Source organism: Balaenoptera physalus, assembly GCF_965194825.1.
Source record: "Balaenoptera physalus genome assembly, chromosome: 2".
Lineage (NCBI taxonomy): Eukaryota > Metazoa > Chordata > Mammalia > Artiodactyla > Balaenopteridae > Balaenoptera > Balaenoptera physalus.
Window position 1 is genome coordinate 161,237,024 of NC_138883.1, and position 27,331 is coordinate 161,264,354.

A 27,331-nucleotide genomic window follows, 5' to 3' on the forward strand; every position below is an offset into this window, starting at 1 on the left:
CTGCGCGCGGGCGGCAGCGGCGGCGGCGGTGGCGGCGCGCAGCCCGGACAGTCCCGCGCGGCCGGGGGAGCCGGGCCCGGGGCTCCGCGCCGCCGGCCTCCAGGAGCAGCAGCGCCGCCACCGCCACCAGCTCGAGGCCATGGTCCGGCGTCTGAAAGTCGCGGCAGAGCTGCAGCTCCGCCTCTGGCCCGGCAGCCCCTCCTCCCGGAACCCGGAGCCGGAAGTCCGGCAGCGGAAGAGCGTCTGCCTCGCCAGCCCCGCCCCTTCTCGTTCCTCCCGAGGGCGCTTCCCGCCCGGGAAGGGGAGGAGCGGCCGCAGAGGGCTGAACGGCGGTGGGGTGGATGGACTCCCTCGTAACCCCGCCCGCCCGCCCGCCGGCCGCTGGCTCGGGAGAAACCAGCGTGATCTTCCTCCTGGGGAGCGGCCTCCCCCGACCCCGCCCAGCCGGCGCCTCCAGCAGTCTCCGCAAAAATGCACCCCTGGCCGACCAGCTGTCATATAGAAATGCCACAGGGCGCCCGACGAACAATCACGAACTTTCCTTCTGCGTATTTAGGCAGAAGTAGGACGCGAAGCATCGGGTTCCCGTTTTGCTGCCTAATCCGGAGGCTCCAGTTTCCGCGGCTGCTTCTCTTGGGTGTTACCTGCCACGCCGTCGTCTGCTCCTTATGGCGACCTGGCCTTGAAGGAAGTGCCAGCCTTTTGCATCTTTACAGTAACAAGTCAAACTCCGAGCAGGGCTATTGTGAAAGAGAAGTTAGATTAGCCTCGTCTCTCGACTTTTGGACGCTCTCCTCTGAAAACCTTATAGGTATATTGTGGCCTAGTTTGGCAATCTTGCTCACATCTGGATATGTGAGTCCCGCTCGTGGGTGTACTGAGCTGTGCGAAGTTGTTTAATATTTGGTAATGTTGAACCTACTTGTAACCAGCCCAGGGAATACTGGAGAATGGACAGGATTAATGCCCGATAACGGTTAGAAAGACCTTTCCTTAATTCTGTGGCCAGATCTACTCTTCTCATGGTAATGAGAGGGTGTCTTTATAACAGAAGTCGTGATATAATTAATCATTCAGTACATGCGTATAAACGCACAAAGCCTATCAGAGAAGGTGTAAGCATTGGGGATTCAGAAATAGAAGATACTTAACTCTGTCCTCAAAAAATTCACTCTTATGAGAAAATAGACCAGCAAACAGGCAACTGTGATTCTCTGATATTTTTTCTTGTTCTTCTGACTCATGCATTTTGCATTAAAGAATGCAAGTACCCGTATAGCTGAGCACATTTTTACATTTATCTTCAAAATTTTTTAACTGAATAAAAGCATATAATAAAGAAGTTTTTAAAAATGTCAGTTTTATTGAGGTTTTTTTCCCCCAATTTTGAAGACTATTATATAAAAGATGTCAGGTGCTTTACAAATTAAGGTTGTTAATATGCACCTGTGGCTTATCTTGATCTAGGTTTATGTATTAAGAAATATCCACAGGTGGAGTTGGCCAAAATAGAGTGTTGCAGTAAACACTTGTACTTGCAACAATCCTGTGACTTAGAATATTTTCATTTGCCCTTTTTTTATAGGTAGAGAAACAGATATAGAGGAATTAAGTGTCTTGCCCTAGCTCACATAGTTGGTAGATAGAGCACTACACAATTCTGTTATGCCATTTTAATTTAGAAATTGTTTACCCAGATTAAAACAATAACCTCGCTCTTAAAAAGATGTAATTTGGCAAGGCTAAGTAGGGAAGGCAGATAAAATTTGTGAAGGCTTCCACCATTATAGTACAGCTAAACTTCCCATGAACAATAACCCACCAACAGGATGTGCAGAATACAAAGTAGTTCCTTTGACCCAATTAGGCCAAGCATGAGTCTAGAAAGTTAAAACATTGTCTAAGCTGTGCAAGTAATTGCCAACAGACTCATCTTGTGCACAGTCTAGAAATGGCTGGGCCTTTTAGACTGCACTTATAAAAATGAAACAACTAGTAACACTGATAAAAATGGAATAAGTGTACAGTTGAAACATTTTCAAAGTTATTTTAATATTGGAGAATTTGCTACACTCGAAGACATTTTATTTCCATAATGATGATACTGTTGGAAACATTAGGTAGGACCAGGTTTTACAGCCAAGGAGAGATTATATACAAAATATAACCATATATTGTTTCATAGTACTGCATAGAAACATCTCATCCTGATGTTATTAGATAACTGAGAAATGAATTATCAGTGTAACTCTGGTAAGAACATTTATTGAGAGAAGAGTTGCACTGAAAGGTTAGCAATTTTTGTGCATTTCATATTCTTAGACCAAACTGGATTCTGAAGAATTGAAATAATACCCTTATTTCTATTACCGATTTCTCTGAAATGTTAAGGTAAAGGGTTAACATGCATTTGGAATTTTCTCTGGGGTCTTAGTCTATGACTGATTAGTTTGCTAAATGTAACAAGGGTGAGGATTGGGTACCTCTGAAGCAATTAGTCTTTTTTTGTTCCATGGCCAGTGATCACAGGTGTTAGCTGATCATCTGCCTTGCCAAAATGTGAGTCAGTCAGTACAAAAAAATAAGTATTAGTGAAAAATTATATACTGCCCATGCTCTACTAGAGCATCATAAAAGATAATGCATTAATTATATAATTTAGTCTATTTCCACACAGAGGCTCTCCTAAAAGAGAAGAAAATACACTATTGGATCATCTACTCCTAATCATAGTCAGGTTTTCTTGATGGATACTAAAATCTGTTTTTTTGGTTGACTACCCATTTGTTCCCCCATGATGCTGCCTTATTCACCCTGTACTTAGGGGAAAGTGTAAGGAGCTAAATCTGACGCACATTTGCCTGTTTTTTACTCATATGGAGAAGATATAAGAATTCTCTTGTTTCTATTATTATAACTGACATTTAGTTCACCTAGGCTTGGGTGGAATAAATAGGAGTTATTGCAAACAATTGAACAAATTGACCTGATGCCACCTTTCTCCACTGATTCAAAATATTGTTTTCATTATATAGGGAATTCTTACATTACTTTGGACTGTTTCTGTGCTTTTTATGGAGTCCCATTGATTTTTGCATCTATTTTGGGGATAGCAATATTTTTAGTTATTTTTACACTTTTTAAAATGATAAGGAAGCTCCCATTTCTGTTATTAAAAAAAGTATTTTCTCAGATTTACACTTTGTTTCTTCAAAAACAAATCCTACTACGATTTTTGATTGGATTTCCATTATGTTTAGTAAATAATTTGGTGACAGTGACATCCTGATAATATCTCTATCCAGAAACATAGGTTTTTGTGTCCCTTGTTTTAGTAATACACCTATCCTCTTCTATTTTTTGTTTTAATTTGTTTGGATTAGGAAAACATTAAGATTTTAAGAATTATACTTAAAAGTAAACATTTTCTGAGTATCTAAAGCATGCCCAAAACTCTCTTTTTTTTCTCTACAGCTTTTTAAATAAAGTACATGGGCTTTAGTGCATGGACTTCATGAAATATAGTTTATCTCTTTAGAGGCAATTTTTAGAATTCTAGTCCTGCGAACAGGCATGTATCAAATGTTTTGAAGTTTCTGATGGGATTGGAAGCAGTTTTGTACATTTAGTAAAACATCTGTTGCCTGGTTTAGAGTTATTTATGTATGTATCTGTTTCCTTCAATTAATTATGATTTTTCTGAAGGGCAGAAAGAATGTGATTAAGTGCCAAATATTTTTTGGTTGGATCTACTGGATTGGCCAGTACTGTAATTCTGATACTGTAATGCAGCTCACCTCATTTTATTCATATATTCTTATTTATAAATACATTGCACATGCTATTGGTCTCCCATAAGTGAAAATCTTTGAAGACAGGGTATGTGTCTTGTTTTAAACTTTTTTCATCTCCCATCTTCTTGGACAGTTTAATATACTGTAATATATGAATATTGAATAGATATGGTTGAAAATAAGTCTTTAAATAACAAAGTATGAACAAAATAGTAGTTTAAGTTGATTTTCTTAAAGAACTGTAGGCTTTCTAAGGACTATTAATGCTGTATATGCAACAAATGAGAACATTAAGAAGGGTTGTTGTTGTTGTTGTTTTTTATCAGCTGTGTTGCCAATTGATCCTGTTAAAGAAAATTATGTGCGTAAAGTGAAAAACTGTGTTTTTTCAACTGCCTTCCCCACTCCTTTCAAATCAAGAGTACATCTTGTAGCAGTTTCAAAGGTTAGGCTTTACTTTTTCACAACGCTTAACTCACTATAACTTTTGTCTAAAAAACTAGTAATATTTTTTTCAGAGTTAAATTGTTAACCTATTGATAAATGATTATCTTTGTGCTTAAAATTTATAACTTGGAGAATGTCATTCTTAGAAGTCACTTTTTGATACTTATTCCTGGAGCCTAGTACTCAGTCTCATTTTAAAGTTATCTTACAAGGAAAACACACTTTTGTGGAAAAAAGGGGTAAATGAGTTAAATTCTTAGAAAGGGGCTCCAATAACAAATTCTAAATTATTCTCTCATGATATAGATGAATTTGGGATAACAATAGGACATTTACTTTTTTCTAGTTCCTTTAAAGAATATGTACTAGGAAGAATATTTTTTTACCATGCATAATAAGAAAGCCATAAAAATTTTAGAACTATCTAATAGACCTAATTTTCCCAAGTAGCATAAATAATCCTAGAAAGTATGGTACATCTCTTCTGAGAAAATATTCATGTAATTTTGGAAGAAGTTTATTCTTTTAATTTTCTTTTTTTCCATAAAGTTTATTTTCTCAAAAACTTTTAAAGGATTACTTAAGTTTCTAAGAAGATTTTTCTTTTCCTGCCTCAGCAAGTGCTAGAAGATATTTTGGACCTTGATTTATCTGTCTCAGAAACAGATGATTTTATCCAGCTTGTAAGTGGTGAAAAGATAGTACTTGGATCCATTCCATTGGCTCACAGATATGGGGGCCACCAGGTAAGAGTAGCACCAATATCACTTCCTTATGCAAATATAAACAGCTGGCAGAAATGCTATCCTATTGAAGAAGTTATTTTGCATTAATTTCTAATATTAGTGTATTGAGACTTCAAGAAGATGTTTCTAGAAGAATATGTCATATATAGATTAGCTGATGTGATTTCTTGTGATAAAGCTAGGGCATAAGTTTCTCTAATGGAATTGAGAAAACTGGGGCAGCACAATATAACATTTCTGTGAATTATTGCTAGAGAACTCATTCAGTGGAGTTTTAGCAAGAGATTTAGGCAAAGTCAGGCCGCACAATGAGTCAATATAAAAGCCTCAGAAGGACAAATAGAATATAATTTTGCCAGGATAGCTGTAGAACATTTTTAGAACTGCTAGAAATTAAGTCAGGATTAATTGGGGATGTTATACATGCTGAAGCAATTAAGAAGGCACCTTCTAGAAATACAGCAAGATGTTGAAGCAAGTTCAATATGTGGAATCTGATTTTTAAAAAAGGAGAGGAAACACAGAACCAATTGTTGAAATTGCTGTGACTTTCTTGTGAGTTAAAGATTAATTGATTAATTTAAGAGAATAGAGTGATGTTTAACTTAGCAAGTAATTGTTGGCAATAATAATAATTACCATCTTTTGAGCACTTGGGTGTGTTGGACACAGTGCAAGGCATTTTGCATATATTAACATTCATTCTTACAACAATCTGGCAAGGGTTTTCCCATTTTACAGAAGTGAAAGGTCAGTCTCAGTGAGATTAAGTAACTCAAATTTCCACAGCTAGTAAGTGGCACAGCTGGGAGCTGAACAACCACAAACAAATTTTAACAGAAAAGTTTGGAAACAGTTAATCATGTACATTCAAAAGCAATTTTTTCAGGTACAGTACGCTCCTGATTTTATATTGTATACGTATAGTATAGGCAAATTTTCTACTAATAAATCATTCCTAGTTCCTATTCTGGAGTTAAATAGATCAGTTCTCAGTATTCTACACCTAACAAGCTTGAGCTCAGCTATAAGATGATAAAGAAATTAATTATATGTCTTAAATTTATGTTTTTTAAATGAATTTCAGTTACACCTTATGGATTGAATTTTATTTTCACCTTTATTCAGGTTGTTGATTGTTATAATCTTAAAAATGCACTATTCCATTTTCAATTTTGACAAAGTAACTTTGATTATAAATTACAATAAAAGCTTTAAAGGTTAATAAACATGAATAATTTTCCCTTTTAGTTTGGGATATGGGCAGATCAGCTCGGGGATGGAAGAGCCCATCTTATTGGAATTTACATGAACAGGTACTACATGTTTTCTTGTATAATAGCTTTTCTGCTAAATATTAACACAAATCTGCTAATATTTAGGTTTTTTTTTTTTTTTTAAAGGCAAGGTGAAAAGTGGGAGCTCCAGTTAAAAGGCTCAGGAAAGACCCCATACTCCCGGTACTTTTTTTTTTTTTTTAGTCATCTAAGTAAAAATTGATGTTATCTTAATTATAACTGAAAATCTTTTTTATCATATTACCCATAGAAATGGCGACGGCAGAGCTGTGCTTCGTTCCTCCGTGAGAGAATTTTTGTGTAGTGAGGCCATGCACTATCTCAGAATTCCCACTAGCAGAGCTGCAAGGTAATTCCTCTTCCCTTGAAGCTAACTTTCAGGACTGCATCATGTTATCTCCAGAAATGTGTCAATCAAGTGAGCAGATAAACCCCCAATATCATGATTTCTCATCGTTTCTTATAGTTTTAGTTACTTCTTGATAGCTTGCTAGCAGTTAAAGTACAATATAACTTTGATTCTCTTACCTTTCAGTCTGGTTGTAAGTGACGATGCAGTATGGAGAGATCAGTTCTACAATGGAAACGCTGTGAAAGAACGAGGTAATAACAGTTCTTAGAACATTTACATAAAATTAGACTAAGTTCTTCAGGAACAACAGAAATTGGGCATCTTTGCAGTCTTCTTAAAACATGACCTGTGGATCTTCATGATGTAATTTCAGTGTTATGATATTATAATAGAATATCCTTTCCCACACCCTTACATCACTAATCCATCCTTTTCTAACAACAAACTTCTGGGAAGTTAACCTGGGAAGTTTATGAACAGCCAGCAAAACATTATAAAGCCAGTGCATGAACATTCATATACTTTCCTCCCAGGAGACCCCCTCAGACCTTACCTCAGATCCTGATTGCTCTTACTTCATGTTTACTTCCAATAAGTTCGGTTAACTTTTCCTTCAGCTTTTAGTAGGTCAGAAATAAATTAGAAAGGGGATGAGAAAGTGCCATAGAGCAGTGAAAAAGGAAGAGCAAGAGAAACTTGACTCTGAATCTCTGGAGAGGCAGGAGACCTGAAAATCAATAATAAACATATTTAACTACTCAAAATGCAGAGCTATTGAGAACCGCTGACAGCCCTACATGCTTTATTGGGCCCCTTGGACATCACTGTGTTATGGGCCAGCGTTTCTACTGATGTTTATAGCGATTCACCAAGAGAACATTTTATGTTCTTCATACTTTGGGAAAAATATGTTTTGATAAGGTTTTTGTAATAATCCCCCTAGAGTATTCATGTTTACAGGAATTAAAGGTTATTTATCTTTAAGGCGTCTCTCTCTCTCTCCTCTTTAATACTATCTGGATAAAATGCATACTATTACTACACATGGGGCTTTAACAGCTATTTAGGTCTTTTTGTTTATGGTGATTGGAAATGAGATTCCAATCACAGACTGTTAATATGATGGGCACAACACTACTTTTATGTCTATGACGTATATATTGTTAATCTGAATTTGTTTTTGGCCGCACCTCACAGCTTGTGGGTTCAATCCCAACCAGGACCTGGTAGGGATTGAACCCAGGCCCTCAGCAGTGAAAGGGCAGAGTCCTAACCACTGGACCACCAGGGAATTCCCTGTTAATCTGAATTTTGAATTAGATGGTTCGGAAACCAAACTTAACAGTTTGAAATTATCTCAAGTATTTCTCCTTTTTAGGCCATTCATAGAATTTCCACATCTAAGTCATATACAGATATTTTGATTGTGCTTTTCCCTAATAGTTGCCCAGCAGCCACTGTAGGAAAAGAGCTGGACAGACAAAAAGAATATGTGAAACCTCTAACCGGCTCTGTGGGAATTGATTTGTGACTTTGGGCAAGTCACATTTTCCCCCTGTTTCTCCAACTAAAATGAGGGGTTAGATGAGATGACACCGTCTATGTCTTTCAGGATTGACATTCAGTGATTCAATGGCTATTCATAAAGTAAACATTCAGAATCATCTATTGAGCTCTTATATTTTTTTCTAAGTGAATACATTTTTATTGCTAAAAAAAAAAAAACCACATGAAAATAAATATTCAGATTACTAGCATGAATGAGTCCTGACTATATGGATAACTTAGTCAACCCAGAAAATACTAATTAGCCCTTTTCTGTGCATACCACTGGACTCATCTCGGGGGGGTCCAGGAGTAATAAGTATATACCGTGGTCTTAAGAAACTCAGTCTTCATAGACACTAAACACATGGAGCAAATGAATAATAATCTGAGGTTAGGAAAAGGGCAATCCAGTTAGCTTTATGGAGGAAGTGGGAATTGACCTTGAGCACAAGATTAGAAAGTTGGCAAGGATTTCAGTATGGGGAGAAGAGGGGGTGGGGCAGGGAGAAGTGCACAAAGGCCCAGAGGTAGCAGCGAGTATGGTGTTTCATTGAAGGACAGCACCAGCAGAGCAGCAGCTTTGTCATCTGGGATAGACCGCACCTTGACATGGAAACACATGTCAGTACAGCATTCCTTATGAGAAAAAAGCATGAATTCATTTACTAATTGTATTACTAATGTCTACAATCAGAACGGAAGGTGGAAATAGAAGGCTACAAACACAAACACAAAATGCAGAGATTCACTGTATTTCTTCAGCATATTCATAAGTTAGAACATATGCAAATTTTTAAAATTGAAGTTAATTTCCAATTAGTTACACAAATGGAAGTCATGTACAGGGACTGTGCCATAGAAATATTCCACTAATTCTATGTTTCAGGGTGAGGTACAGGGAAAAGGTCACAACTGAGGAGACAGTGGGAGCCTAACAGTTTAACCAAGTAGCATTTCACTAGGTTGGGGCCTCAGTATTTCTGAAGGTGTTGTGGTTCCTCACATTCTAACTGATTCAGGCGTAAAGAAAGACAGAAAAATCCTTGACCCTTTCTAGGATGTAAATTAATTGTTTTTCTGATAAATCCACTATATTCTTTTTTATTGAAGTAATTTCATTTTAAAGAAAAGCATATTATGCTGTGTTTGCATAGTTTAAAATAGTTCATGCTAAAATAAATGTTTCTTTTTCAGGTGCAGTAGTGCTGCGTGTTGCAAAATCATGGTTTAGAATTGGATCATTAGAAATTTTGGCTCATTATGGTGAATTGGATTTACTAAGGTTAGAAAACCATTTTTTTCAGTGGTAGAAGACAATTGAAAGAAATTCTTATTTATGTGCTGTGAAGTTACAATATTTTTGGTTTTCTTGTAAGTAAAACCCAAACTTTCAATTAATAGATATTTTCAACACTTGCTGTGTGCCTAACATCGTGTGGGTTTCTATGAGGCTGAAAAAGAAGGGTTTAGACCCAGTAGACCCTTTTCTCAAGGAATGCTTTTATCTAGTGTACAACCCAGTTGGAACTGAGGGCCTCTGTGCTACCCAGACACCTGGGTGGAAGTGACTCAAACTCCCCAATTCTGCAATTCCCTTCCAAGTTCTGGGTTTCCCAGGATGCGTCCTCTGTCTCATATGTCTTCTTTCCTGGACTCTGGTTTTGACATGTGTGTGATGCCTGTTTCATACTGGGTTGACCCAGACATGAAGCTCAGTCCCTTCAACAGGACAAAAGCAAACAAAGAACAGACTGAAATTGCACAAAGCATTTAAGAACAAATCTTACTGAAGATTTCTTCAGGGAAGACAGATGAATAGTTCCTTCAAAAGAGCAAAAGCTCTTCCCCTTGTGTCGTGCAGTATAGCTTCCACCAAACTCTGATGCCTTGGTGCCTGTGGGATCTGCACTCACAAAATTCGTCTTCCTCAAGCCAACTTAGCAGGATGTTTCTTCAAACAAAAACATTTACTCCGGACTTCCCTGGTAGCGCAGTGGTTAAGAATCCTCCAGCCAATGCAGGGGACACGGGTTTGAGCCCTGGTCCGGGAAGATCCCACGTGCCGCGGAGCAACTAAGCCCATGCGCCACAACTACTGAGCCTGTGCTATAGAGCCTGCGAGTCACAACTACTGAGCCCACGTACCACAGCTACTGAGGCCCACGTGCCTAGAGCCCATGCTCCGCAACAAGAAAAGCCACCGCAGTGAGAAGCCTGCACACCACAACAAAGAGCAGCCCCCGCTCACCACAACTAGAGAAAACCGGCGCTCAGCAACAAAGTCCCAATGCAGCCAAAAATAAATAAATAAACAAATTTAAAAAAAATTTACTCCTTTAAGAGGAATTGTTTCCGTTTGTTAAGAGCATACAGTTCTAAAAAGCCATTAGAATATATAAGAAAAAAATTCTCTTAGACAAACCAGAATCATTTGGAATATGAATCCTACACTGTAGGTATCAGCTTAGTAAATCCAGATACCTGGTCCACGGAGAGAATGGGGAAAGGGAAGTGAACTCGCAGAGCAGAGAAATCATCACCATCGTCATGACCGTTCTCTGAGTCTTTTTAGCAAATGTTTACGGAACTCAGGGTCATCCCAGCTTGTTGAGAGAGAGGTCTCCTCTCACTGGGCATTTTCACTTCTCATTTGTTTTTTTTGGGTCACTTCTGCTCAGATTCACTATGTCACTGAAATTGTTCTATCTGGTGGTCATAGTTCAGTTATATTTCACTTATCTCTATGACATTTGATGTATATTGGTGAGCACTTTATCCTTAAAATGACTGGACTGGCTAACATGACTATGTATGTATTCCTTTTTGTTTCCCAAGTGCCTGAAACAATTCTCTAATCCACTCTAAACAAACTCACTCCTATTGGACTTTAATAATTCCCAAGTCATATCTACAACCCCCAGTTATTTTCAGGATTCTCTCTTACCCAATGCAATAAACACTAGTATCAATAGTTACTCACTAGAGTAGTCAGTTAAAACAGGGAATTAAACATAGGATACATATACAGCTTAAATATTTTTAACTTCAAACCTTGGCCAATTTATTTGACACCTTATTTGTGAAACCTTCCATGACCTTCCACACATAAATAATCATTCCCTGCTCTGTTATCTTTATACTTATTCTATATTTCTATTATTGCATGTATTATATGGTAATGTCATTATTTCTTCAGATGTTCTTCTTCTCTAATAGACTGTGTGCTCTTTAATGTTTGGGTTTGGGTCTTGTCATTCTTTTTCCTAGCACTTGGAGGTTCTCAATGGATGTTTATTGAACTAATCTGAATTTGTAACATAATAAGATGGCATCTAATATGATCTTAGAAACATATTTCCAGTTGTGATTGGTATTGAGGAAATATTTCTCTATGGCTATTTTGGGAGTAAAATCTTATTTTACTTTTTAAAATTATAAGCATGCATCTAATGAATTCATGAATGTCAGGAGTGGATTGAGATGATTGGATACTCAATACTGTATTCTGAGGAACACTGATGCTATCTCCCCTTTATCTCTAGGATGTTGTTAGACTTCATCATACAGGAACACTTCCCCTCAGTAGATGTCAAGGAACCTAACAGATATTTGGTAAGTTTTTTAAAAGAAAGGACAATACTCTGTTTTCTATCATTGGCCGGCCACCATTAGTGGTTACAACTTAGCACTTAAAAAACTAAAGTTAAAAAAGGAAATGTAGAGCATTTTGAACATTTTGTTAAAGAAAGAGACAATGAACCACCTCGTAAACAAGACATAGATAAGGAAGTTGTTCTGTCTGAAAGGTATCTAGAAAAAGAGAACAGGTGCGACTACATCCTGACTATATACATTATTTTTTGAGCAGCGTTTGTAACTTGGTCACATACATTGTTTTCTCACATGTTGGATATACAGGTATTTATATAGTAGTAGTTCTAAAATAAATACATACATAATAGGCAAATGTGATTTTCCATTCCTGTGGAAAGTTTTTGATCTTCATTAACTTTTTCTTTCTTTTAACAGCCACAGAGAAGGAAATTCCATTATTTTTCTTGGTGACTCATTTCAAAATTTAATAACGCATTTTGCTTACATTTAACTCCCTGTGCTGAATTCTAATGTTTTTCCTTTTCTTATTGTACATGAAGAAAACCTGGTCATAATACTATGCCTGAGCCTTATATATATTATTTCTGGATCAATAACTCTATGTTCTTCCATTGTTTTCTTACATGTACTACTTTCCATCTCCTTAGTCATCTTTTGGCCCACCTTTGAGAACACCTTTTCATGTTGGAAATCGGAAGATCCTAAAAGAACATATGTTACTGAAAAATCTGAAAATTTTCTAAATTTTATTTTAGGATTTTTTTTCTACTGTGGTGTCTGAGACGGCACAGCTTATTGCCTTGTGGATGTCTGTTGGTTTTGCTCATGGTAAGTTATCTACTGACATTTCATGCTTCTGATGAGAAAGTAGAATTAATTTGTTGAAGCAGAAGACTTCTTTTTTGTGTATTTCAAAATATTCCTGCCAATGAGCAGGAATAACATTTATAATATATGAATTTATTTTTAGCAAGAGAAAAACAATTTTCTCATGTTTAAAATGATTTTGAACGGAACAGATACACAAAATAGAATAAGCATCCTCGACTTGTTGATGTTGTTACCTGTAAAGCTTTTTAACCTCGTGAGTATATATTATATTAGGTCTTTTAAAAGCTTTTTAAAAAACCATTAATCATAAAAGCACTACATGCTTATGGTAAAGAACTTATGGTAAAGAATTTAAAATATACAGAAGTGCATGTGAGTTCTGTTCTCCAGGATAATCATTATTAACCATTTTATCTCAATTCTTCTAGACTTTTTTTCGATGGTATTCATATATCCCCTACAAAAACAGTAGGGTTGGCTTGTGTGTGTCTGAAGCCGTTCACTGTGTGGGCTTACATTGGAAGGAATATTTGCCTGAACTAAGAATAACTGTCTTAAAATAAAAGCAAGTCACATATGTACTATGGTCTCTAGATAAATTCCAAAGGGGGATCCCACATTGTAAAACTTCTTGAAATCTGCTTTAATTACATCCTCTCTGGGTCTCACTGGGGCGGGTGGGGTGGTGAGCAGGGCGGTGTGTCAGAGGTTTTGCTATTATGAACTGTGCTGCAGTGACCACCATGCAGTTATAGCTTTAGATTCTCGAAGGTGAGTTTCTGAGGATAAACTCCTGAAAGTGGACGGGCTGGATTCGAGTCTGTATATACACTGAACAAATTGATAAGCAGGGTCATCCTGCTCTAAACAAGGTTGGAACTGTCTGCACTGGACACTGTTGCCTCCATGCCCAGCTATCCTATATTGGGCTGGTGTATGCATTCCCTGCCTCTCTCCTGCCTCACACTCCGCCCCCATCCATGACCCGCTCCCCCACCTAGGAGGTCACACTCCCTCCCCACACTGCTGGTGGTCTGCAGCTAAGGACTGTTACGGGGTACATATCCATATTTTTACCTTTTCCCCCTCTCACAACCTTTGAAAATTAATGTTTCTTTAGTAGTCTCAATTCCATTCCAAATAACATATATTTTTAAATAAATGCTAGAAATTCAGGATAAATGAGAGCTTTCATTTCTTGGGCCTTTTGTTCCTGTAGTATTTGACATCTTTGGTTGAGGAGGAAGTGTACAACGAAAGGCTAAATTTAATTTTAAAATACAGTTTTAATATATATTAAGCTATTTGACTTCACCAGTTAAACTTTCAATTGATAATTTAATTTTGTTTCATTTCTAAAACAAATGCATTTTCATGACCTTTCCTATTCTGTATAAATTTTAGACAGTTAAAAATGCTTTATTATTTTATTGTCATGTTTTTGGCATCTTTGGTTGTTGTTGTTTTAGGTGTTTGTAATACTGATAACTTCAGTTTGTTATCCATTACAATTGACTATGGTCCATTTGGTTTTATGGAGGCCTATAATCCAGGTATGTATGATTTATATGTATATTCCTTATTTCACGAAGAAAATTATCACTGGTTTATTTTAGATAAACCATTATAGCTAACTCAGTAGTGGGGTGGTAGAAAGAATTGGGTTCATTCATAAAACGGTCATTTTATGTACTACTCAATCTTCCAGGTGCCACAGGGATACAGTATTGAGTCTTTTGCGGTCTCTGCCCTCAAAAAATGACACATTAGAGAAGATGACATGACGGGAGGAAGGGAATGTGTTGTCAGACAGACATGGGTCTGAGTTCTGGCATCTGATCCTTAATCTGTGCCCTTGGATGAGTAACTTAACCTCCCGCTTTACTAATCTGTAAAAGGATCAGAGCAGGCTTTGTGGGCGACATGCTATCAAGTTGGAGTTTGAAGTACATGTGTGATAACCTGGAAATTCTTGTAGGTTAGAAATGTATTCCTCTATTAGGCAAATATTCATATTTTTAAAGATTTTCATGTGCATGGGTATTAAGTATTTACATTACTTTGAAGTTAAACGTTTAATGTCAGAAAGATTTTTATCTAATATATATGAATTTATTAAGTTTAAATATAAACTTAAAAATGAAGAAAGAGGGACTTCCCTGCCGGTCCAGTGGTTAAAACTCTGCGCTTCCACTGCAAGGGGCATGGGTTTACTCCCTGGTGGGGGAACTAAGATGCCGTATGCCACGTGGCATGGCCAAATAAATAAATAAATAATTTTTTTAAAAATGAAGAAACTATCTATTATAATTATCCCCACTGTAAAGCAATAGTATTTTTGCTCTAAACAGATTTTGTACCAAACACATCTGATGATGAAAGAAGATATAAAATAGGAAATCAGGCTAATATTGGAATGTTTAATTTAAACAAGTTGTTACAAGCTCTAAACCCATTACTGGATCCTAGGCAAAAGCAACTGTGAGTAAATCCTAAATCTACTAATTAAATCTGTGTGAAAATATATTTGTATTGATCATTTTTTGAAAAGCAAGAAACAACATTTTAAAAACCATACTATTTAATCTTTAATAACAAAGGCTTTCAAACTATATATATGTGTGTATATCTATTTTTTTGGGGGGGTACCATTTTGGCTTTTTTCCATAGTTATCAGGATAAAGTGTTTTCCTATTTATTGCTTTTTAGGTGCTGTGAAATCATGGTTTATTTCTTCTTTGATCCAAGGGTTATTTATCACTGTGTTTCTGAATTTCTAAGTAGTTGGGCTTATTTTGTCCATATTTTTATGACCAAAGAACGTGTTTGGTAAAATCTAGTCAAAATGTGTTACAGTTTCTTTATGGTCCAACATAATAAATTTTTGTACATATTTCATGATCATATAAAAAATGTGCAAAAACGTTTTAATATATCAAATTGGGTGTATTGAGTACATTATTCAAGTCTTTTATAATTCTGTTTATTTTTTATCTATTAGATAAGTTTGATTCATAAGAGAGGTGTATTAAAATCTCCCACTTTAATTGTTTTGTTTTGTTTTTTTTTTAAGGGAACGCTATTTATTTATTTATTTATTTATTTATTTATTTATTATTTTTTTTTGGCTGTGTTGGGTCTTCGTTTCTGCGTGAGGGCTTTCTCTAGTTGCGGCAAGCAGGGGCCACTCTTCATCGCGGTGCGCGGGCCTCTCACTATCGTGGCCTCTCTTGTTGCGGAGCACAGGCTCCAAACGCGCAGGCTCAGTAGTTGTGGCTCACGGGCCTAGTCGCTCCGCGGCATGTGGGATCTTCCCAGACTAGGGCTCGAACCCGTGTCCCCTGCATCGGCAGGCGGATTCTCAACCACTGCGCCACCAGGGAAGCCCCTTAATTGTATTTTTAGCAAGCAATTTTTTCTAATTGTTTTGAATTTGTACAATATGCCGTTATTGGCACATACTGATTTATTTTCTTATATTTCCTTCAGAAAATGTGCCTTTTGTCCTAATACAGTGACCCCCTTTATCCTGATTAATACTTTTAGCTCTCAATTTCAACTTATCTGATATTAATATTCATGCTTGCTTTTGTTGTATTTGCCTTGGATCTCACTTTATTTTTTTTTATCTTTATCACATTGTTTTAAAGTATGTTTCTTATAAAAGTAAACAAAACATAGCCAGGTTTTAACTCAATGTGATGGTTTCTGATTTAATAGACGTATGTGGGCTTTTCACATCTATTACAGTAACTGATTTATTTTATTCCTTCTGTCTTACATTGTGTTTTATTTTACGTGTTAGTTTCCCCCTATTCTCCTTACCTTTTTATGATTTGAGGAGCTTATCCATTCCTCTCCAACCCCCAACTTTGATTTGGAAACTACTGCATCCCCCATCCCTCACAGTTATCTTGTTTTTCTGCCACTTTCTCTACTGTTATATGAGAACAAGTTTCCAAATATTTTCCCTCACTAAGCTTCTATTTGCCCGTTGTTTTTCCCTCCATCCCAATGAGACCTTTAGAATGCTTTTGTTTTACCTCTAATTACCCAACTGCTACATTTTGCTAAGATAGTTTAATATTTTGAATTTCAGACTGTTAGTAGGTTTTCCCTTGAAGTGTCTCTCTTCTATTTTGAGTCTTCGCCCTTAACACTCCACTCCCCTCCCCACATTTCTAGTCATTTTACTGCTTACTAAGATTGTTTTTATTTTATTTTTAAATTCCATCTTGAAGCCTCTGCCTTGATTACTTTCTTAAGTATTTGACTCACGTGGGGTATATAGGTGATATACTTTCTGAAATCTTACATAACCATTAATATTTTCATTTTACTCTGATTGAGATGTAGGGTATTAGATAAAGTATGGATTCAGTTGCTTGTAACAGAAATCCCAAATAATAGTGGCTTGAACAAGAAGGACATGTATTTTTCTCTCACATGAAAGTATGGTAACTCATGTTGGTAATTCAGGGCTGGCTGGTATGGGGACTCAGTTGTCTGAGTCCCAGACTACTTTTAGCTTTCTATGCCACCATCCATTGTCTGTGGCCCTCATGGTCTGAGATGGGACCATCTATCACATCCATATTCTAGGTAGGAGCATGGAGAAGAAAAGAGGCAAGTCCTCAATACTGAAGGACACATTTCAGAATTTGTACACATCACTTCCCTTATTTCGCCTTGGCCAGGACTTAATCATATAGCCATATACATGTAGTGGCCTTATACTGTATCAACTTAGCTAAACTGGTCCAAAAATGCCCTTCCCTGTATGGTCACGGGTTAGGTTGGCCACAAGAGAAATTGCCAAGATCTGGAAGGCAGAAGAGAAGCAGCAGTGTTTACACCCAGAGGGCTGGTATAGGGTTGGGCACTACTGCAGCTCACACGCCTTGTCAGGGGCTGGATTTGAGCAGAGGCTTGAAGGAGTCACAGGAGCAGCCACACAGATATGTGGGGGAAGAGGGCTATAGGCAAGGGAATAGCCTGTGCAAAGGCCCTGAGGCGGGAGTGTGTGTGGGTGTTTAAGGAACAGCATGAAGGCCAGGGTAGCTGTAGCAGAATAAGCAAGGGGAAGAGTCGTAGGAGGTAAGGTCAGGAAGGTCAGGGGAGTGGAGCTTCAGAGTGTGTTGAACATCTGCATAATTTAAAATACATTAAGAATGTTAAGAAATAGACAATTTGTTTAAAAATGGGTTTAAGGTTAATAACTAATTTTTAAATTTTTATGAAGTATTTCACTATTTTCATACATTCAGGCAAATAAAATGTTATTGTATTGGGTGAAGTATCTGTAATGCATTATTTTGGGTTTAAGATAATTTTTAAAATACGCCACGGCTTCCCTGGTAGTGCAGTGGTTAAGAATCCGCCTGGCAATGCAGGGGACACGGGTTCGAGCCCTGGTCTGGGAAGATCCCACATGCCGTGGAGCAACTAAGCCCGTGTGCCACAAATACTGAGCCTGCGCTCTAGAGCCCGCACGCCACAACTACTGAAGCTCACGCGCCTAGAGCCCGTGCTCTGCAACAGATAAGCCACCGCAATAAAAAGCCTGCGCACTGCAACGTAGAGTAGCCCCCGCTTGTCGCAACTAGAGAAAGCCGGTGTGCAGCAACGAAGACCCAGTGCAGCCAAAAATAAATAAGTAAAATAAATACATTTAAAATAAATAAAATACACCCAAAAAAAGCCATTTATATGACTCTTTTGGTATTATAAAGACATATTAACATTTATCCTATAAGCTAATTGTATATAGTAATATTTCAGGAGTGACCTGATTTGACCTGTACTGTATCCAAATCTTTGAGACAGTACATTTATATTGACAATTTTCTCTAAGATATGATATACAATTAAATCACTAAATCAGAATCAGTAGTATGTAATCGAATGCTATTTAATGTATGAGAAGGTTCACTTTGTTCATGTAAAATGTAATCCAAGAGTGTTAATATTTAATCAAGGTTTAACGGTGCTTTCTTTTCTCCCCCTATAGTGCTGCTCAGATTCTTGAGGGGTATCCCATTCTTTACGATACAAGGTTTGTTGTTTGTTTGTTTTAACACATATTAAAGCATCCTGCTTGGTTTAAGGGCACTTCTTAAAACAGTGAGAAATTTAATAACAAATCAAATTAACATTTCTCCTTTTAGATTTAGAGAATTGTTCAAAGCCAAATTGGGATTACTTGGAAAAAGCAAGGGTGATGATGATTTAATTGCATTTCTCTTACATGTGAGTTTATCATTTTATCTTTTTTCCCTGATTAACATTTGAATGACTATTCCGTATATTCTTCAAGAATTGAGGTTGCTAAATGTAAGTATTTTCATTAGCTCATGGAAAAGACAGAAGCTGACTTTACAATGACATTTCGGCAGCTCAGTGAGATCACTCAAAGCCAGTTACAGGAGCTCAGCATTCCTCAGGTATTAATTTGTGACTTTTGGCTTTTTTCTTAACTCAGTTTTTAACTCCCTAACTCTTAACTAGAGCTAATAGCTTATTTGTGTTCCCTTAGCCTTTACGTATATTTCTATAACACTTCTAAAATGGCATTGACTTATTTGTTTACACACTTTCCTTTTTAAAAGCAGGAATTATGTCTTATTAATTTTTTTATCCTTCCCAACTAACATAGTTCCTAGCACATAGTTGACATTCCATAAATATATGTTAAATGAATTAATAGATAACTAAATAAAACACGGTTGCAAATTAAATTTTTAAATTTTTAAAGTAAATTATATATTAAGTGAGTTTTCCCTATTTAAAGGAAAGGTTTTGATAATGTTAGTATTCACATGTAATGACTATTTATAAGAACTATGTATATTTTTTATTTCTCTTAAATCATGCCATTACATGGATCTCCATGAATTAGAATTTGAGTTGAAAGTTATATAAAGAAAAGGAAAACATTATTCCTTTTTAATACTACTTCTACTTGAAATAGAGAACCTTAAGAGAAATCTGGACGTTATAAATTATTGTTAAAGTACCTAATTTAAGGGACATGAAGTTAAAATAAAGTGAACAAATATTAATAAGCAGTCTATTACTGTATTTTCTTCTAGCAATTCTGGGCAGTGAAAATGATCTCAAAGCACAACCTCTTTCCTGCCTGGGTGTCCCAGTACCTTTTGAGACTGAAGAGGTAAGGTAACCTAATCACTTCTTGAGAAAGCATGTAATGTATTACTTTAGCATCGTTAACCCATCAGATTCCTCACTTCCTTTCCATTTTTCAACATTTCCTTTTTATTCCCGGGAAGTCTGCTCTGGCTGAGAAGTGTCTGGTAACATCTCACCCACGCAGAGAGCACCTTTCTGTTCACCTCAGCTTTGATAATGCCGCTCCCCTGTGTCCTGAGCCCACGTCTCCCAAGCCTGGAAGCTCTGGAGAGAGAGAGAGCTCCCCAGGCTTTCATCCAGTGTCTATATATCGTCACATCTTATACAATAGTCAGAAGTTACTTTGCTTCATTAACTGTCACAATGAATCGGCAGCAACAAACATGAAAGAGTAAAGAAACTGTAGGTAGTGGTGGCTGAAGGGAGAGACAGGAAAACCACAGGACGCACAGGAGCAAATAGCCTGTCACAGTTTAATGGCAGCGGAGGGCTATTCATAAAGATGACCCTGAGTAATGAAGAACAAGTTAAATTATTTTCAGAAAACTATGTTTTAAGATAAGGAAAGAGAGGTGCCAGAGTTTAGATTTTTTTTTTTAGACAAAAGTATTTTTTTAATTGGTAAAAATAAAAGTTTTGGTATTATCTAAAATAACTAAATAAGGTAGTATTTTATATATTGTTTAATCAAACAGTATTTTCTGTCTTCCTTTCAGACACTGATTCAATGTGATTTTTAATTTTTTTTTCAGTATTTGTCTTGTGAAATAATTCTCACCCTTTTGGAAAAAAGATATGATTTGGGGAGACAGTGATTAATTCTGTTCTTTTTTCTGTTCATATTTAGTAACATGAATGATTCAGATTTTGAAAGAAGAAAAAGAATGACAAGTAGGTAATCCTTTTGATTTTTTCAGCTTTAGGGATTATTACATAAAAGCAACAGGAATTAATTACTGGAAGTAATTACTCCCAGTTTTCAAAACCTGGAAAACTGCGAGTAATTACTTGAGGGAACTGGATTTGTTTTGTTTTTAACTACAAAAACTCTAGATGAGTGTATTTTAGTTGAGTTGAAGTGTCATATATGAGCCTTTCCAATTTCAGATGACTTTTAACTTGATTATGATAGCCCTGCTTTCAATAAGTTTGCATATTGATGTTAAAATAATATGGCCTTAAAAGATGGTGGAGAGACAAGGAAGGTGGTGTGGTTTATGGTGGAAAGAACATGAGTTTTGGAATCTGACAGATGAACCTCATCTTGCCACTTTTTTGCTGTATAATATGAAAGGTATTTAACTTTCCAACTTTCAAGGCCCTTAGCTATTATAAAATGGGCATATTCTGCAGGGATGTTGTAATGATGAGCAACAATATATGTAAGTTATCTTGTTACGGTGCCTGGGCGATAATACACATCTAGTAAATGGTAGCGCTAAAAATAAATCACCTTTGTATACTGCTTCCAGTTTACCATGTGACTTTACACTTGGCTTGGAGAAGAAAAAAAAAGGAAGTTAGTCCTTTTTGCAACATGGGTCTAAGAAGATCAAAGAAGTTAAGACAGAAGTACTCAAGTCCTGGAGTACTCTTGCTTTACTTAGGACTGGTGTGGAGAGCTAGTGTGTGTCATCAGGGCGGCTGATTCATGTTGATGAAATAAGAGTGATGCTAATATTCCATGTTAAGTTAGAGGATGAGACTGCTTCTTGACTCAGGACACTATTGCAGAAATAAAAGCAAGCTGAGTTTTTACAAGGAAGTGAGTAATCAATCTTTGGGGCTCAGCATGGATTTAGCTGCCAGCCACTTACGTTCATTGGTGCAATCATACAGAATTTATAGGCCAGCTCAATATGGACAATATCAGCAATTAAGAGAAAAAAGAAATTGAGAGAAGAAAATGTCGTGGCTGTCTTTAGGATTTGGATTTGTTTGGTTATGACAGGATGGATGAGATGGTAAGATGAAAGACATTTAGTGAATTCAAGGCTGCAGCTTTGAATTATTTTAGAGAAATAATAAATGCTGAACAGTGTTATTCTCAAGGAAAGGAAAAATTAATTTCCACAATGAGCAATGGGCAAAAGTTCCAGACGAGATTAAAAAAAATGTACAGAATTAGATAACTTCGAAGAATCCTATGAACAGATCTACAATTTTCTGATTTCAGGTAGTTTGTATATATCAACACATAATTTGATCCAAAGTACTTCTGCTTGCAGCTACAAGTCCCAGCATATTTTAACAGTATTTCGTTGCCAGGTTTCTATAAAGTGTTGGTCAAGTTTGTTAAACTTTTAATTGGGTGACTCCACTCTCCCTCTGCCTAAGTCGACTGCTTCCACAATTTCCCTTGCATGTCAGTTTCCTTTTTGTCTAAGGATTATATATATTTATTGTGTATATGTGTTTTTATTTTAAAAGAGTTCTGCATGAATTCTTTTTTTTTTTAATTAATTATTTATTTTTGGCTGTGTTGGGTCTTCGTTTCTGTGCGAGGGCTTTCTCTAGTCGTGGCGAGCGGGGGCCACTCTTCATGGCGGTGCGCGGGCCTCTCACTGTCGCGGCCTCTCTTGTTGCGGAGCACAGGCTCCAGACGCGCAGGCTCAGTAGTTGTGGCTCACGGGCCCAGCCGCTCCGCGGCATGTGGGATCTTCCCGGACCGGGGCACAAACCCGTGTCCCCTGCAGTGGCAGGCGGACTCCCAACCACTGCGCCACCAGGGAAGCCCCTGCATGAATTCTTTAACATTTGGAAGATGCAAACTTGTAGAAAGAATAAAGATTCCCATCACTCAACCACAATTGCTATTCACTTTTCGATGCATTTATTGACACTTCTAGTCTCTCTTTTTCTGTGTGTATTGATTAGGAGAAAATGTAGTAGTAATCATATTATGGTATAATTTTAGATCCTTCTTTTTTTCACTAAAAATAAACATTTCCACTGACTACTTCATTCTTTATAATGTAACATTTTTAAAGACTGCATAATATATCTTTGAAAGGGTATGTAATGTTTCACTTAACCAGTCCCCTATTAATAGGCATTTAAGTTGTTTCTAGTTTTCCTTAATAGAAATAATGCTTTTTAATGTTTAAATTTGTTCCCATAGACTATATTCCTAGAGAAGTAGAATTACTGGGTCACAGGGCACTTGTATTTTAGACTATCTGTCATGTCTTGGCAGCTCTTTAAAACCAAGTCAAAGTGGAATTTGTATGTTCCCTCCATTCAAGTAACTCAGAAAAATGTTGTTGAGAATCACAAAACAGTGATTTTTGGAGTCCCCTCGGAATTTCTTTCAGGCCAGTGAGGATAAACATCCCTCCTTTCCACCTAGTTGATAAATTATCTTGGAAAAGTCTCATCTCAAAGACATAATTTCTGGAATGTGCCATTATTATAATACTTTTTTTTTTTAAAGATTTAATTTTATTTATTTTTGGCTGTGTTGGTTTTTTGTTGCTGTGCACAGGCTTTCTCTAGTTGTGGCGAGCAGGGACTACTCTTCGTTGCGGTGCGTGGGCTTCTCCTTGTGGTGGCTTCTCTTGTTGTGGAGTGCGGGCTTCAGTAGTTGTGGCACATGGGCTCAGTAGTTGTGGCTCGCAGGCTCTAGAGCGCAGGCTCAGTAGTTGTGGCACACGGGCTTGGTTGCTCCGCAGCATGTGGGATCTTCCCGGACCAGGGCTCGAACCCGTGTCCTCTGCATTGGCAGGCCGATTCTTATCCATTGTGCCACTGGGGAAGTCCCTATAATACTTTTTAGTATGAAAAAATGCATGGTTACTATAAAAAATATAACTTTACAAAGGGTTTTGCCTGCATGTAACCTTTCCTATTTGCCCTTGGCAACATCAGCATTAAGCAGTCCTACTGAGTCAGACCTGAATTCTGCGTTTGAAGATGTTAAAAGCAGCAACTTTTTTCCTCCCTTCATTTGGGCTACAGGATGAACCTTCTACTTTCTCCCAGCTTTATAAAATGCTTAGTGAACTGAATATGGTGAAAACCAAATTAATGATGAAACACTGAAAAGAAAAATAAAACATAATATTGCTCATGATGCGAAAAAAAAGTTTTCCCTGTACCATAAGGTAATAAATACTGTACATTGTTTGTAAACAATCAGAATTGACTGATGCTGACCATTCTTCTCATTTGAGCCTTCCGGCAAAGTTCTTAAAGGTTATCTCATTTCAGTGGTAATTTCACATGGCCTGTGTCGACTTAGTAATTATTGTTCCATGATGAACTTTTCCCTCTTGTTTAAGATGTTAATCCTAGATATGTGCTGAAGAACTGGATGGCAGAATCCGCAGTGCAAAAAGCAGAAAGGAACGATTTTTCAGAGGTAAGCTGGTTGACTTTTCTGGGCTTATTTTTATTAATTTTAAATGTATCGTACTTTAAACACCCTGATTTTGTTTGCAGACATGCTAAACCATACCTTTGCCAGCACCAGCTTCCCAGCTTCTCATTACCTGGTCTCTCTTTTTTTTTAAATCAGTGAATCATTTTCTCATATTCCAAAATTTATTCTTTAATGTGTTTAAAATTTTAAATATTCATTTGATATCATATCTACATTATTTGAACGTCTGAGGGTCTGGTTCTGCTAGTCATTGTTTATGTTTAGGGATTTTGTATTTCAATCTCAGAAATCCAGTGAAGCCTGATTTGAGGGTGCATCTCTCCAGAGGGAATTAGCTTTTGCTTCTACCAGGCGTCTATGGCACTAGCAACCTGGGTCCATGAAATGAAATCTTGACATCCGTGACGATGAATGCACTGGATCTACACACATCAGCTTGGATGAATCTCACATATAATGTTTGGCAAAACAAGCAAGTGGCAAAGGAATACATACAATGTGTTACCACCCCAATTTAATTTAAACGTGTAAAATCATGTCTTTAGGGATATATGCATATATAATAAAAGTAACAAAATGAATAAAGATGATACCATCTTTGGACAGTGATTGATTTGCAGTAAGGAGGAAATTCGAGTTAGGGAAGGATATTCAAGGCTTCAACCATATTGGAAGCATTTTGTTTCTGAAGCTGAGTGGAGGATACACAGGTATTTGTCATATTATTCTGCATACCTTCTTCTGTGCCTCAAATATTTCCTAATTAATTGTTTAAAAATGCATTGCACACAGTGTATTTCTTAGGAGAGGAATAGCCCCAGCACTCTTGCTGTCACTCTTTTGTCTTGCACTGGAACAGACATTATTGATGATCGCGGCCCCCTTTCTCTCTCAAATGGGTCACAGCCTTAGGATCCTCTTCATCACAGCATGCTGTGTAGTCACTACCAACTGATCAGAGTGGGCACGACAGAGAAACTGTTCTTGCTGTTTCTAATTTGGAACTTGCATTAACTTTACATTTCAGTAGTTTAATTAGCCTGACAAATCTAGGTTTTCATTTTAGAAAATAAAATATTTTTAAGTGTAATCTTTTTAGGGTATTAAGGAAAAACAAAGAGAAGGAAGCTAACTCAGTATTTATCTTTAGATAAATTAGTCTAAGCTGGGGAAACTAAAGTGTTTAATAAGATGTTATTGTTGCCTTGTTTCACCTTCCTTCCCTCTCTTTTGTTCCCTCCCTGTTTTCTCCCTTCCCTCAAAATTATATTTGAGTAAGGATTCAGTGCCCACCTTGGGTGGGGAGGTGTCTTCCTAGGTCCAAGTAAACGTTCAGATTCATAAGACTATTACAGGCTGCTTTTGGCCCCCCTTGATTCAGAAAGATACAGGACAGAAACACAGCTTACCAGCAGGGCACCATTAGGTTCCTCCTTTGCAGGAGTTCTTGAAGCATCCACGCAGGCAGGGAGGTACAGCGGTAAAGCTCAGGTGCAGGGGGGCACGATCCACACTGGGAAGATGCAGGGGCGGCCCTGGCTGAAAAGCTGCACGTTCCACAGAAACCAGTATCTCTTGTAACAGCTCCATGGGCGTAGTTTGCAACATCCCCACAAGAGACCTGCCTTATACCGTTAGTCCCTACACTAAAGAAAGTCCAGCGCATTCTATCAGGTGTTTACAGTTCTCCCAGGCCAAATGCTATTTGTCAGTCATAACCCGTGTTGTATGGTGATACAGTGGACATACATATACCACCTTATCAGGTTACCAGGGGAACAGATCCAGAAAGTTAACTAAGGGTTAAATTCTCATGCAGGAAAAGAAAAAGATTTTGTTAAACTTTTAGACCTATAACTCTTTACACATACAACTTGTGTTTACATTCCTGCATCAAACATTTCTTGAGAATTCACCCTCTGTGAGTTGCTGTGGAGAAGTATAAAAATCTATTCAGGGAGCTTTTAAACTAGTAGGTGAGATTAGATAGGTATAATATTTATTATATATACTTTTTAAATTGAGGTATAGTTGAAATATAACATTTTGTTAATTTCAGGTCTACAACATAATGATTTGATATTTGTATATCTTGTGAAATGCTCACAGGTCTACAACATAATGATTTGATATTTGTATATCTTGTGAAATGCTCACCACAATGAGTCTAGTTAACATCTGTCACCATACACAGCTACAATTTTTTTTTTCTTGTGATCAGGACTTTTGAGATCTATTCTCTTAGCAACTTTCAAATATACATACAGTATTATTAACTATAGTCACCATGCTGTACATTACATCCCCATGACTTAATTATTTTTATAATTGGATGAAAATACACATTTTGATCCTAGAATTATTGCTGAAAGAGGTGTGTTTGTTGATCCCTCAGTTTATACCGTGGGACAAAATTGCAAATGAAGCAGTATGAGTTGGAATCCATGCCCTGGATTTGGAAAGAGAGTAAATCATTGACATCCTTTTATTTTTATAAATATTTTAGAAAATTATAATTCTCTTAATGCTGTGAAGGAATTTAGAAATGATCAGGAAATATATGTATTCTTTGTGATGCTGTACATATCCACTCTCCTGTTTTAGCAAAAAACTACTACTTAAGGAACTTTCTCTGGAACAATAGAAATTTTAAGTGACAGCTATAGTTGAAGTTTTAATGAAACATAAAATGTTTAAACATTTTCATGCACATTTAAAATTTACCTTGTCGTTTCAGAAATATAGAAAATTAATAAGGGTCCTGAGTAAGATAATCTATATTTATCTACTTTAAATTGTTTACCAGGTCCATCTCCTCCAGCAAGTTCTTCGCCGTCCTTTCCAGAAGCATTCTGCAGCTGAGACAGCAGGCTATTCCTCACCTACCCCTTCCTGGGCCAAAGATCTCAGGGTTAGCTGCTCATCTTAATTTGGGGAAAATCAATTAAGGGATACTTCTATCACCGAACCCAGCATAAGAATAATCTATTTGACAAATTCTTAATGACCACCTACATTTTCTTGACAATCCTGCATTTCATAATAATGGTTATATATAAAAATATTTTTTAACCAAATAAAGTGGACTTATTCTCTGGAACATGTTTGTGATCATTTTTGTTTTAATCAATCAATTTAATGAATAATAACTACCTGAGTTATTCTCAATA

General features: G+C 37.0%; 2 protein-coding genes across 14 annotated transcripts in view; one reads left to right on the forward strand and one right to left on the reverse strand.

Annotated features, from left to right (window-relative positions):
• The window catches only part of PDSS1 (decaprenyl diphosphate synthase subunit 1), a gene marked incomplete at its 5' end in the record, with an annotated part of 59,503 nt that extends 59,005 nt beyond the window's left edge, over positions 1–498 (reverse strand). For 7 of the 11 annotated variants that reach the window (XR_014260527.1, XR_014260528.1, XR_014260529.1 and 4 more), the window contains one exon: positions 1–498. Coding sequence is in view for 5 of the 11 variants with exons in the window: in XM_082449762.1 (XP_082305888.1) it covers positions 1–498 (498 nt within the window). The other 4 variants (XR_014260525.1, XR_014260526.1, XM_082449758.1 and 1 more) reach the window with 3 other exon arrangements.
• Positions 472–27,261, forward strand: LOC309654965 (protein adenylyltransferase SelO-like; the record flags this gene model as incomplete). 3 transcript variants are annotated; one of them, XM_082449729.1, is made up of 19 exons in its annotated part: positions 472–811; positions 4,121–4,239; positions 4,859–4,987; positions 6,239–6,303; positions 6,391–6,447; positions 6,536–6,634; positions 6,821–6,888; positions 9,380–9,467; positions 11,728–11,797; positions 12,556–12,628; positions 14,101–14,184; positions 14,983–15,112; positions 18,642–18,686; positions 18,799–18,880; positions 18,982–19,074; positions 19,723–19,802; positions 20,628–20,671; positions 24,061–24,140; positions 26,968–27,261. In XM_082449729.1, the coding sequence occupies 19 exons, from the start codon at positions 472–474 to the stop codon at positions 27,088–27,090; spliced, it is 1,869 nt and encodes a 622-aa protein (XP_082305855.1). In that variant the 3' UTR covers positions 27,091–27,261. The 3 variants fall into 3 exon arrangements, with proteins under 3 accessions (XP_082305855.1, XP_082305856.1, XP_082305857.1); XM_082449730.1 differs by lacking the exon at positions 18,982–19,074; XM_082449731.1 differs by lacking the exon at positions 4,859–4,987.
• Between the last annotated feature and the right edge of the window lie 70 nt (positions 27,262–27,331).